General features: G+C 38.5%; 1 protein-coding gene across 2 annotated transcripts in view; it reads left to right on the top strand.

Moving 5' to 3' along the window:
* LOC133646407 (leucine-rich repeat and fibronectin type-III domain-containing protein 2) overlaps positions 1-13,733 on the top strand; it is a 379,355-nt gene extending 365,622 nt beyond the window's left edge. For both annotated transcript variants that reach the window (XM_062041726.1, XM_062041727.1), the window contains 2 exons: positions 4,592-5,988; positions 10,426-13,733. In XM_062041726.1, the coding sequence (XP_061897710.1) occupies positions 4,613-5,988; positions 10,426-11,416 (2,367 nt within the window). In that variant the 5' untranslated portion in view covers positions 4,592-4,612 and the 3' untranslated portion in view covers positions 11,417-13,733. The remainder of the gene's footprint in view (positions 1-4,591; positions 5,989-10,425) is intronic.
* Positions 13,734-14,150: the final 417 nt, after the last annotated feature.

The raw sequence follows: 14,150 nt of genomic DNA, 5'->3' as shown, positions 1-14,150 counted from the left end.
CCTATGTGTACTACAAAAGTAGTAGTTGAGTAAGCAGACTTGCTCCTTCTCTACTGATGTCCTAATGATTAGCCTGCATATGGTTCTTCAAGTCGGTTGTATTTTTGCCAGAGAAAATCGAGCCACAGGATTTACAACATATCTTGTTGTGTACTATCGCAAAAGTAAAATGTCACCATATGTCTTCTCTTTCTGCCAGGTGTAGAAGACATATTGAAAAGATTTGTGTGCCAATTAGAGATGCGCGGATAGGCAATTATTTCATCCGCAACCGCATCACAAAAGTCGTCATCCACCCGAACTAACATTTTATCAAAACCACAACCGCCCGCCACCCACCCGTTGTTATATATCTAATATAGACGATGCAAGGCATTCCTGTTAAAGAAAGGAGACTGATCCAATGCAGCAGAGACATTCAATGCGTGCCATGCATTAATATCTCTTGGCCACGCATTAGAGGCTAAGAGATATTAATGCGTGATAATATTATTTATCATTATTATAATATTATTGTCATTTCCATTAAGAAAGTGTTGACTGGTCTTTAGTATTCCCTTTTTTAGTTTGTCGCGTACCACGTTTGCAGCCGGCGTTGCCATATTTTTATTTTTTTCTTCTTCTGCTGTTGTGTTGTGTTGTGGTGTGCTGTGTCACGCCAAATTTCTTCCCCCTACAACCCCCCCCCCCCCCCCCCCCCCGTCCCCCCATTTACTTCCGTGGTCATGTTTCCTCTTACGTCATTGACAGCGATCGATAGCACTTCGGCTTTGACTGCCCGTCGCTGGAGGGATACTTCGTCTTTGACAGCTGCTGGAATCTGAAGAAATCGATTATTGTTTTTTTTTGTACAAGCGCGAAACAGGACAGTCGCGTGCGGGTTAAGGACCCCCGGCAACTTTGTGACTTTATTGGACGCAGCCCCGGAAGTAAATGGGGGGAAGGCTTTTGTAGGGGAGAAGAAATTTGGCGTGACAGCTGCAGCAGTGCCTGATGAATAATTGCCTGTTTGAAAGAGCGCTGCTCGTTTTTCGTATGTGGGTAACAACATTTAACTATGTATTTTTTTTTTTCTGAATTGGTTCAACCGCCACCCCGCCCGAATCTATTTAAAATCAATTTTTTTCGTCATGCATCCGCCCGACCCGCGGATTATCCGCGGTTGTGTCCGCAAACCGCGCATCTCTAGTGCCAATACAATAGCGATGTAACAATATAAGAATTTCGTATCACGGTGATTGTGACCAAAATTATCACGGTTATCATTATTATCACAGTATTGTGGAATGTGCTCAAAAAGCTTTTTAAACATAACTAAAATGAATATACACACTGGTAGAAAAGTCATTTTTGTACATGTCTTGACTTTCTTATGCCTCACTGAAGTGTTGTATTCTTGTGTGGTATCGGTTTTAATAATAGATGATAACGGTTACTGATGCACTGTAAATATTGGTTTGTACTGTATCACTTAAAGATTAATTTAAATGAAAAGTGCGTAAAAATTAAACGTATTCTAATTCTGTATTACTTCTGGTGGTACTTGTGTCTGTCGGTACTTGAACACACCATGAAAACACCTTGTGTCTTTTCCTCTGAGGAAAGATTGATCATCATAATTTCGTTTTCAGAGAGCACAGCTTGTAGGTTCAATGTGCACAGCTAATAAACTTAATGGCTCAGACAGTAATTTGTTTATAGAAGTTTAGATTGGGGTATGTTGTTTTTAACAGGGAAAGACGTATGTCTCTTGTTTTCATTTTAGCATTTAAGTTAGCAAGCTGGCACAAGTCAGTCTGCCATGAGTTTATCAAAGTGCAGTTATCAATCTCAGTTTCTTAGTTAATTTTAATTTTAAAGGGTAATACTAACCATCGGGAGTTTTACCCCCGTCGTCATTATTACCGTTTATCGTTACATTCCTACAATATAATAAGTCTGGTTTCCTGGTAAAAAATCCAAACATCATGTCTAAGTAGTTGTAGTTCTGATTGGATCACCGCTGTGAGTCAAACATCACTAAAGCTACGTTGGATTGGCCAAACAGAGTCATGTGACAGTGCCTGCCGGAAGAACGCTCTGTGACAAAATGAATTTGTTTTTGTCAGCCTTAATCAATAGATAATGAAATAATTATGATACAAATAAATGTAACGATCGGAATGAAAGTCAATGTAACGGAGTAAAAGTAGCGTTTCTTAATCACAAAAATACTCAAGTAAAAGTAAAAAGTATGTTACATTAAAACTACTCTGACAAGTACAATTTTTTCAAAAAGTTACTTAAGTAAATATATCGGAGTAAATGTAGCGAGTTACTACCAACATCTGGTATTCAGCATTTGCAGCAATTCCGACATACCCTGCAGTATTTTTGATATTTCTTAAGGGCGTTTTTTTTCTTCTTGTCAGAAAACCTAATGTATCTTAGTGGTTCTCAAACTGTTTTCACCAAGTACCACCATAATAACCAACATTAAAATACATTAGCGTAGTAGGCCTAATATTCATTAAAACCATGCAGCGGTTTTATTCAACAAGTATATTTAATATGTTTGGCCACTGTAACATTGCAAATAATTTGAACAGGAACTCTGTGTTTAATTATTTAATTAAGTGATTTTTTGGCGTACTACTAGATAGAGCCTATGTACAACTAGTTGTATGCGCACCACAGTTTAAGAATAGCTGACCTATCCAATACGTTGAAGCAAGATGAAAATAGTTCTAAATATCTCGCTCCTATTGCACGGTAAGGCGGCATGTGTATGTTGGTGTTTTAGAAGATGGCGCTTGAGCCTCGGAAAAGGCCACTAGTAAATGGATGTGAGCATCAAACCTCATACATGGTTCCTGTTCCCCTGTGAGAAAAAACAACACCATTCCCTGAAAGGTCAGCTCTACCAGAATCAGCTTTGCTTTCTTCGCCTCCTTTTGTTGTTACATGCCTAACGCAAATGCCAGCTTTTTCTGAATCGCCATATTTTATTATTTTAGATAACGTAATTACATTTGTGTTGATTTTATGTCAGCAATTTTAATATCTACTGAAATGAGCCCAGACAAAAACGGTCTCAGTTCAGGAGCTGAAAGCCCTTATGATGATTATCTCGACATTGCGGCGTCAGGGTCGGATGTTGATGATGCTTGAAATCAACAAAGGATCCAATTTGCAGTAAATATGCCGTTTTGTGTTTGTGTTTTTTCATATACATCTCTATGTTTTCAGTCCTACTGGTCACATTATTGTGTTTAAAATAGCCAGATTAGAAACTTGGTGGCCGACAGAAAGATGCTGCAGGGACAAACATTTAAAATAAAGTTATACTCCCTCATCTATGTAAATTATGCATTGTATTATGTATGTGTGGTATATAGTTTGTATTTAATTGTTATGATTATGACTCTCCATAATATTGCTGTGTCATTAAATATGTGTTAGTTATTTTCATTTTATGAATATGCAAAATTCATTTTATTTTTTGTTAAATTTTGTCATTTAATCGTTTCCTGCCACGTAATTCAATTTGTTTCACTGTTATACGTAATCAATATTCAGCAGCACTTCATGATCTCAGATGCTTAATTGTGACTTATTAAAGAGTCTGAACGAGGAGAGGATTGAAATGTATTGTAAGAAGAAGCATAGCATATGACATGTACCTTCCGTGTCACTAAGAGCACTGTAAATACATATACTTAGATACCAAGTCATTACTAAAAGCTTCACCGGGTATTACAAAAACATATTGCCTGTGAATCTTCAACAGTGCTTACATATTCCTCCACTAGTCGTATGCATTATTGAAAGTAGCTTCTGAGAGTAGACTATCCTTGTGTGATTACCACACCTCCTTTGCAATGCAAATGTCAACAGTGCATGCAAATCTTTGACTAGAGCTTATTAATTAGAAAACAACTCAACGGTGATAACAGCACCAGCTCATCAAAACAGCAACATGTTTGTCGACAGGGTCTAAAACAGCTTGGTAGATTAACTAGTGTTTCTACACACAACCCATCGTGTGAAGCTGCTTGATTGTACTGTTGCCTTGTGTTTATATGTGTCTTTTTATTTATAAGAACTAAACCAGGGCTAATCAACTGGCATACCAAGGGCCAGATCCAGTCCGGGAATGACATCTTACTGACTAACATTTTTACAGCGACTCCAAAAAACATTAGAGCACTAACATAGATTATCTTTGATATAGGAAACATATCGCTTGTGTTTTAATTCACGACTAGCCATTTGGTGAAGTAAAACTTTTTCGTAATGGCAGATCCTTGCATTGACATTTTACCTTCCTGAGAGTCTGCGTCCTCTGTTGTGGACACTTGTTTTTCACGAAACAGGGCTATTTTTTTCCAGAATTTGTAACTCTGACATAATAAATAAACCTAAAACAATGTCCACTACAAAGAATGCCGGTTCTCAGGAATATACAAAATATGAATAATAGTGAAGGCAGAAGTATAATCTTAGCTTTCTGGAAATGTGGCTCGCAGAGCAATTTACTTGAATAGCCCTGAATTAAACTAAGCAGAATCAGAAATACTTATTCATTCCTTTGTTTTTCTCATTTTTGCAGGTCCCCTTTGTATGAACTAACATGGACAAAGTGGTCGTCAGTCTCCTGCTTCTGGGAATCACGTTTACAATGGTCCGTGCATGTCCCAAATACTGTGTCTGCCAGAACCTCTCAGAGTCTTTGGGGACTCTTTGCCCCTCCAAAGGTCTACTCTTCGTCCCGCCGGACATAGATCGTCACACCGTGGAGCTCCGACTGGGTGGTAACTTTATCCTCAAGATCACCACTCAGGACTTTGCCAACATGACGGGTCTGGTGGACCTCACCTTGTCCCGCAACACCATCGGCACCATCCAGGCCTTCTCCTTCATTGACCTGGAGACCCTGAGATCCCTTCATCTGGACAGTAATCGATTGACCGATCTGGGACCGGATGACCTGAGGGGTTTGGTCAACCTACAGCACCTGATCCTCAACAACAATCAACTGAATCGCATCTCCAAAGTCTCCTTTGATGACCTGATGCTGACCCTGGAAGATCTGGATTTGTCATACAACAACCTTCGCAGTGTGCCTTGGGAATCCATCCGCAAGATGGTAAACCTCCATCAAATGAGTCTGGACCATAATCTTATCTCATTCATCGATGAGGGAACTTTCACAGATCTAGAAAAACTGGCTCGATTGGACCTTACGTCCAACCGTCTGCAGAAGCTCCCACCGGACCCTATCTTTGGCCGTTCCCAAAGCAGCATTGGGATGACCACTCCGTACGTACCTCCATTGTCTCTAAGCTTTGGTGGAAATCCATTGCACTGCAACTGTGAAGTACTTTGGCTTAGGAGGCTGGAACGAGAAGATGACATGGAAACATGTGCTTCTCCTACAAGTTTGAAGGGCCGCTACTTTTGGTCAGTCCGTGAGGAGGAATTTGTTTGCGAGCCTCCTCTCATCACGCAACATACACACAAGTTGCTCGTGCTAGAAGGTCAAACAGCGAGTTTACGCTGCAAAGCCGTAGGTGATCCAATGCCAACCGTCCACTGGGTTGCACCAGATGACCGCCTGATCAGCAATTCCTCCCGGGCGACTATATATGAAAACGGCACGCTGGATATTACAATCACAACACCCAAGGATTATGGAACCTTTACTTGCATAGCTGCAAATGCTGCTGGGGAATCGACAGCCTCAATAGAGCTGTCAATCATTCAGCTCCCTCACCTGACGAATGGTACAAACCGTACCACACAGTCCAAGTCTGGGCTTTCAGACATAACAAGCTCTACCAAGATCAGTAAGGGGGAGCCTAAAATTCTGCCTGACAATGCGGTATCTGTCTCAGAAGTGTCCGCTGTCTCTGCCCTGATAAAATGGACTGTTAGCAAATCAACTCCAAAGGTCAAAATGTATCAGCTGCAGTACAATTGCTCTGAAGATGAAGTCCTCATTTACAGGTAAAAATCATCAACACATTGACATCATATCTGAATGTTTATTTTAACTTTTTTAGTAGAAGCATCGAATAACTTAACCCTCAAGCTGTCTTCACCCTGGAACTACATCATTTTGAGCCTTTGGCTAATTGTTTGATTGGTATTTGGGAAACAATTTCTTAAAAAGTTTTGGAAGACCAGAATACATTTTAATTAGTTTTCAGATGTTCTCCTCTTTTAAAAAGTCATGGAGGTTTTTTTGTTTTTTTTGCCTAGAACCATTATTTACAAAACAAACAACCGATTACTGACTTCCACAATAATACATTCCACTTGCTGCTCAAGTCCATTAAAGCTGAGGGGAAACGCTCGGCTCTGTGAAACACATTTCCAATGAAAAATGAGACAGGGAAAGCAATAACATCCAGAAAAGATAATTGAGCTAGAAAATAGAAAAGATCCATTTTGATGTGTCCCAAGATGTAATTTTGAGGTGGCACTACACTCAGAACTCTCCAGTTTTTGGCCTATACTTTATGTTATGCTCTTCAAAGTGGCCATGGCCTTCATGTTTTGAGAAATTCAGTACCCCCTTGGGCTCATGTGGCTGAGTTTATATCATATATATATATACATATATATATATATCTATATATATCTATATATATATATATATATATATATATATATATATATATATATATATATATATATATATATATATCTATATATATATATATATATATATTATATATATATATATATATATATATATATATATATATATATATATATATATATATATAGATATATATATATATATATATATATATATATAGATATATATATATATATATATATATATATATATATATATATATATCTATATATATATATATATATATATATATATATATACAGTATATATATATTTAGTGCAGTAGTTTTCTCAAAATGTTTATATACTTTTTTAGCGTAGTAGGCCTAAGTATTTATTCAAAACAAAACAGAGGTTTTACTTTATATTTCAAGGGGAATTACACTTTTTGGGGAATTTTACCTATGGTTCACAATGATTATGAAAGACATGACGACAGATGGATTTTTTAAATGCATTCTAAATATTAAATACATTAGATCAAAAGTCCACGTACAATGGAGCCTATGGGAGACGTTCAATTCTGCCCATCGAGCCTCTAAAAAAATACCTCCATTACGGTTTTATATACATGATATAAGTATATATGTCATTTAGTAACAAGCACATATATAATAACATATTTACATATTTTGATCATTTTAAGCATATGCGGCGCATTGATTTAAAAAACTATTTGCTTCAAATGTTTTCTTCATCACTGATTTCTGCTCACACACTTTATCAGAGCCAACAGACATAATAAAACATCACTTACTGTATAAGGTCTGCTGTCATTAGGATACCGACAGCTAGGATGTTCATATATACTCATTTAGATTAAAGATGTCTCATAATCCTCGCAAAGAAACGGGGTGGAGGGGCGGGGGAAAACAGGCGCTTTTCGTATCGTTGTTGCCAGTTCCAGGTCCTATATGATGGTCAAAATTTCAAAACTTGTCAGATTAAAAATTCTCAGCCATTTACTTTCCAGGTGAGAGGCATGATTTATGATCTACAATAAACTTACAGGGAGCAGGGAAGCGAGGAAGCAGCAGACCACTCGATGATGGAGCGCAGCGGCTTTGGACCGGGACTAGCTTAACTTTGCTAGATTAGAAGCTAGTTAACTGAAATTGAAGTGGTGAAACAGAGAGAGTGGTGCTTCGTATGTTTGATAAAAATATTAGATATGTTAGAAAAGGAATAAAGAAAGCTGTAAAACAATTAGTACCACACAGATAGAAAGAGAGCATTTAGCTTTGAACAATAGGTGTGACAATGCTCAGTTCTGAAGAATCCTTACATGTCATTGACTGGTTATGTTTAGGCGTTAAAATTATATTTCACTTAATTTCAAATAAATGTCCAATGCAGAACATAACATTAATGCTCATATATGAGCATACTGAATCGTAGGCCTCCTGCCTTATTCAACATCTCAAAAAAGTAAAATATGTTTTGCCCTTTTGATATTTAAAAATCAAACTTTCAATAAAAAAAACTTTACAATATATAAATACATAATGAAGCCAACCACTGTTTTATCAATAAACATATGTGACCTGTGCTGGCAAAATGAGTCACAATGAGGAAATTTTTAAAACTGAGTTATTATTATTTACACATTCTCCATCTAAAGACCTTCAAAATGATATATGGTTTGTTGGAATCGGACAGAAAATGACCGAGTTACATCCGATTGAAGTCGACCAAGTTTGAGGGTCCGTTTTGAGAAAAACCAGCTTAAAGTTTACTGTTCCAGAACAGAATGTTCCAAAACAAAACTCCATAGCAACCATACCTTAAAAGTCCTTGTAGCAACACCAAAATTGGTACAATTAAAGTCAAATCCCATGTCTAAAGGAAAAATATATATTCAACTCTATTGAAAACGGTTATGTACAAAAATGTCAACACTGTTATGTCACAGTTTTTTTGTTCACTGGTCAGTTTGTCAGCTGGTCAGCCGTCCGTAATATTCCTGACCAGCAGCACTAAGAAGATTCGCCGACTGCAGTGAATTTAGCGCACTTGCAACCGCCTGTGTACCCTCTCCACCTTCTAAATCCATTACGGAATGTAAAACAGTCTAACTTATCCACAAAAATAATAATTAAATGTTCGAAAATCACCTTTTTTCACCAAATATTCCGCTCAAATTACTGTGTGTTGTTTTTTTTATCAGGGCGCTGCCATGATACCACAATGCACCGCGCGGGGTGATTCAACCAATGAGGGTACGCCTCACAGCGACCGGTTAGCAACAAGCCGGATTTGTTTACGTCGGGACAGGTTTAAAAACTCGAATTATATTGGTTCAGAATGGCGTCATCGGGAATTCCATGCTCATTTTTAGAAAGTACGTAAACTTGGCGTCACAATGATACCAAATATGGCTAGGGGGATTCCCCCTTATTGCCACGAGTGAGCGTTGAAAACACTTGATTTTCTCAAGGAATTTTAACACAAAGGACTAATTTCTGAAGACATACCTCGTACAAAACCTTCAAATAAAGGTGATTTAAGATGTTTTCTTGCTATTTCGATGATTGGGATCGCTAGATTGTGGCTTTATGGACTCATATTTGTGAAAATCTCAATTTCAACCAAAATACATTTTTTTCACTTATTTGCCTGTAGGTCAAAATTAGCCTGTGCATATTCCGACTCATTTTGCCAGCACGGGTCACATATAACATTTTTGCTAATACATGAATATATACTATAAGGTCCCCCCTAGTTGGTCATACATTTTGTCCAAAGTCGAGCAATGATAAGATTAAATATCAATCATATGCTAGTGGGGGAGGAAATGATTGCATGAGTTCCTTCATGCATCAGAAAATGTAGTGTCTTACTCATTATGGAAAAAGGCAATTAAGGATAAATAATAGACTGCAGCAGCAATGTGTGTGTGTGTGTGTGCGTGCGTGCGTGCGTGCGTGCGTGCGTGCGTGCGTGCGTGCGTGCGTGCGTGCGTGTGTGTGTGTGTGTGTGTGTGTGTGTGTGTGTGAGTGTGTGTGTGTGTGTGCATGAGTAGTAGAGGGGGTTCAGAAGGATCAAAGGTAAGAATAGAATAAAATGAACAGGAACATTGTCTATTTATAACTGATTATGCCAAAATTGTAAAAAATCAGTTCTGTAATGACAAAACACAAGAAGTCAATTGAGTTACTCCTGTTGGAAAAACTGTTGACAGCACTTAATACAGCCAAAAGCCAAAAAGCCCCTTGTTTCCTACTATTTAAATACCAGACTGATTTAATTGATAAATGCTACTTGAAAAATAAATTACTTAAATAACATTGGTTAAAACAACATCTCTTTGATTGAGATTTCATCTCACAAAATTAGCAGTCCATGTTGAAAGCAAAAAAGTTTGTCTATTTGGTTATTTTTATATTTGTTAGTATTTGTTTTACATGAAATCGAATGTATTCAAATCCTACCAAACAGCATTTAACATTATTTTAAGAACACTATTGTTCAAGAACATTTAGTCGATCACAACTGGACTGGTCAGTTTGTCTTGGAAGATGTTTCGCCTCAGTTTATGCTCCCTCTGAGCATGAACTGATGAAGCCTGTTCGGATGAGAGGCAAAACCTCCTCTAAGACAAACTGAGCGATCCCATTGTGATCGATCGAATGCCCTGAAAATGCAGTGACCTAAATGACTGAGAACATCCATAGACACTATTGTCCAAGGAGTATTACAACCATGCAATCTTTTACCATGTGTCTAATGTAAAGATTAATGGAACTAGGAAATCTACTGTGATGCAGTTTATATGTATTTGTATCTGTGTGTGTTCACAGGATGATTCCCATGACAAACAGAGCCTTTATCGTCACCAATCTTGTGCCAGGAATGCAGTACGACCTGTGTGTCTTGGCTATCTGGGATGACAGTGCCACTACTCTTACGGCCACCAACATTGTAGGCTGTGTCCAGTTCATGACCACCGACGACTATCCCCAATGCCAGTCTCTTCACAGTGGTTTCTTGGGAGGAACCATGATCCTAGTCATTGGAGGTATCATTGTGGCCACTTTACTTGTGTTTATAATCATCCTCATGGTCCGCTATAAGGTGACCAACGGCATCCAGACTATAAAATTACCCTCTGTGAGTAATACTTACTCGCAGACCAATGGGGGTATGAACAGGTTCAATGGAGCCCCACCACAAGTCAAATCGGCTGTCGTGGTCATGCGTGAGGAAATGGTGGAGTTTAAATGTGGATCCCTCCAAAGCAGTATCTCCTCATCTTCATCCTCTTCTAACTCACTGGACAGTCAAACAGGAAGAAGGGCTGGTGACTGCTACAGCATGCAGGGAGCTGAATGCAGCACCCTACCTAGCAGCAAGTTCCGGAGACATAGGCACAGCTCAAAACCGCAGCCAAACCTGGACCACCTTTTAGGAGCCTTCACCGCAATGGAGCTGCGTGGGGTATCAAGAGAAGGTCAAGGGGTCCCAAGCCCATCCAACACTTCCAGTGCCATGATAACGGGAGCTGTAGCACCCCTGTCCGACAAAGAACCTCTACTTGGAAGGGCAGAATCCACCACCATGTTGGGTCGTCTCCTTGGGCTACCTCAAGAAGGTAAACCCAAAAGAAGCCATTCATTTGACATGGGTCACGCGGGTGCCACGCAGTGTCGTGGGACCCATCCTCGCAGGATCAGTAACATCTGGACTAAACGCAGTTTGTCTGTTAATGGCATGCTACTACAGTACGATGACAATGAGGACGACAAGCCTAGTTTTGAGAGCTCTGAGTGGGTAATGGAGAGCACAGTTTGAGTACCCTTGAGCAAATTATTTGCCAAACAATACAGTTAAACAAGAACAAAAGATGTAGAAATTCCAAAGGGCAGAGTATTCCACAAGGGACCAGTTTTTGGGGTTTTCCATTAATTTCAACCAAGTTATTACTGTTTAATAAAACACACAACTCAAACAGTCTCCAACTGAATATGAATAATGGTTCCTCTTTCTTGAGTCTTGGATAATGCACAAATGGCCTGGAATAACTCCTGCTCAACTTGGCACTTGACAGTATCAAAAAGGGGAAAGAGAGATGAAAAATTCTGAGTGGATTTACTGGGTCTTTATCAAATGACTTGAATGCCAAGTGGATTTTCCTCAGCTATGGTGAATGGGATGTACTTGTGTGTGACCCGCTGCGTGAAATGGGACTACTGCCACAATTGATCGAAGGACCACAGGATCACCATAGGGACATTTCAAACTTTTTACATTTTACTTTCCTCTAGGTTTTCTATCATTTTTACTATTTATTATTTGGGGGAAATCATCAAGCAGCAGTGTGCAGCATACCAATGGGGTTATTCAAAATAATCTACATATCACAAAAATGCATCTTTCATACAGCCAATTTTGACCAACACCAATTACGATATTACCGTTTTTTTAAGTAGACGAAAGACATTAGACCATTAACTTCACCTTAATTTCTACCCTTATCGCTATTTCACAGGAAAATTGAAAACGCTTATACAGCGGTACCTCAATTTGCAAGTTTAATTGGTTCTATGATGGAGCTCACATCTCAAATCACAACTATCCCAAATCAACATCACCCATTCAAGTCAATTTGAATCGATATTTAATCAGTGCTGGGCCCCTACCAAAACACCACAGGTTTAGCATGTTACATGCTGATTGTAGACAATATTTACAGCACAATGAATCGGGAGATTACCACATCGGTTAGCTTTACCATTTAATTCTATATCAAGCTCAGATCATTCTTGCCGGCAGACAAAACATAACAGAGACATGCAGAGTTTACATCAAACTATCAGCTCAACAATTTTACACCAAATTATCGTAAATTTAGCTGCAAGTACTTAATCCTAAAAGCTCAATCAATCATTTAATCAAAGTGTATTTATACAGCTCCTAATCACAAGTGTCTCAAAGGGTTGCACAAGCCACAACGACATCCTCGGCTCAGAAAAGCTACTAATTTTATTTTACAATGCCGGAAAAGTCGGTATCGTTTTTGATAAATCCTTTTTTTTAATCATCCACTTCTCCTCAGCATCCTCCTTCACAAACACTTTCTCTACGTTAATGGTTGTAAAACAATGTTATGTTGCTCTCTAGCTACAAGATAATGCCAGCGAGTAAAACCCGATACTTTGGGCAGATCTTACGGAGTTTATTCCGACAACCAGCCACAGGGAGGCTCGTAACTCAAATGTTTGCTGGTAATTTAAAGAGTAATAAACAGCCGAGAGACAGCCCGCACCTCAAAATACTTGTTAGTTGGGGCATTCCAAGTTCAGGCACCGCTGTACCCATATACAAAGAAAGAAACAAAAAAAAGCACAACTTTTCGGGTTTATGTATCCGTTTATTTCCTCCAATTAGCTCTTCAGCTGTCATTTTTTTATTCCGAGTTGTAAATGACAATATCAGAATCAGTCAGTATTCAGAATTAGAACATGAAATGTCCGCGGTCCCCACTTTGATGCCTTTCTCAATATCCTGTGGCTCTTTGCTGCAACTGATTATGTGGGTTGTTTATGTTTTTTTTATAGTTTTGATCCTTAGGTGAAGCATTCTGTATATTGGCATATTTTGTACAATAACTGGGTGAGAATGTAAACGTGGGGAACTTATTTAGTGGTGTGTTTTTTGTTTTTTTTCATTGCAAGCAAACAGTGAAGGTGCTTTACTGTGGTGTACTAACTTGGTCATTTTTAGCTGCCTCAGTGAAACGGGAGTCACAGAGATTGTCTTTTTTTTATACTTTTAAATTGGTCACCACTGGGTTACAAAATGTATTTGGTGTTTGGTTAATTGATTAAAATCCCCAAAAAGGACAAATACAACTGCAGCATTTCCCAGATGTGACACGCTGTGTTGATAAAAGAGAAATTTGTTTTATGTGAATGGACCATTTAACTTGCTAGTTCTTCTTGTGTCCTCTTGTAACATCCCCTTTCACGCTGCTAACTAAGAATACCGTTTTGTTCATGACTTGACATAGTCATGGTTGCCACCCAAGGCTCAAGTAAAAAAAAAAGAATAAAGATTTATGTGTGAAAAATGTTTTGCTAAGAAAATTATATAAAATGTTAATAAATTCTTAAGAGTCCTGTGTGTGCTTACTGCAGCGTGTGTGATGCATATCCCCGAGTGTTGCCCAGGTGTCCTTTCCCTTTCACTGACTATGTTTCCATGCACTAAATTAGTCTGATTTCTCAAATACTTAATTTTTTTGTATTTTCACACCTTCATGTGATGTCCTAGTGTCTATGCACACTCTCTAATTGGTCCAGGTTCAAGGTTCAAGGTGCAGTTTATTGTCCATTCTTAACATGTACAAGACATATAAGAACTAAAATTACATTTTCGGCACAGTCCCACTAAGAGCAGACATGCATTACAGGGAGACAAGAACAGGACCGCCAACTGATCAGCCACTTACGGCGCTCCTTAAAAAAGGTGGGAAACAGGTGATATTGGGGAAGGGAGGAAGAGTAAAAAAATATCAATCAAAGGC

Source organism: Entelurus aequoreus, linkage group LG03 (assembly GCF_033978785.1).
Source record: "Entelurus aequoreus isolate RoL-2023_Sb linkage group LG03, RoL_Eaeq_v1.1, whole genome shotgun sequence".
Lineage (NCBI taxonomy): Eukaryota > Metazoa > Chordata > Actinopteri > Syngnathiformes > Syngnathidae > Entelurus > Entelurus aequoreus.
This window is presented reverse-complemented; position numbering and strand designations above follow the sequence as displayed.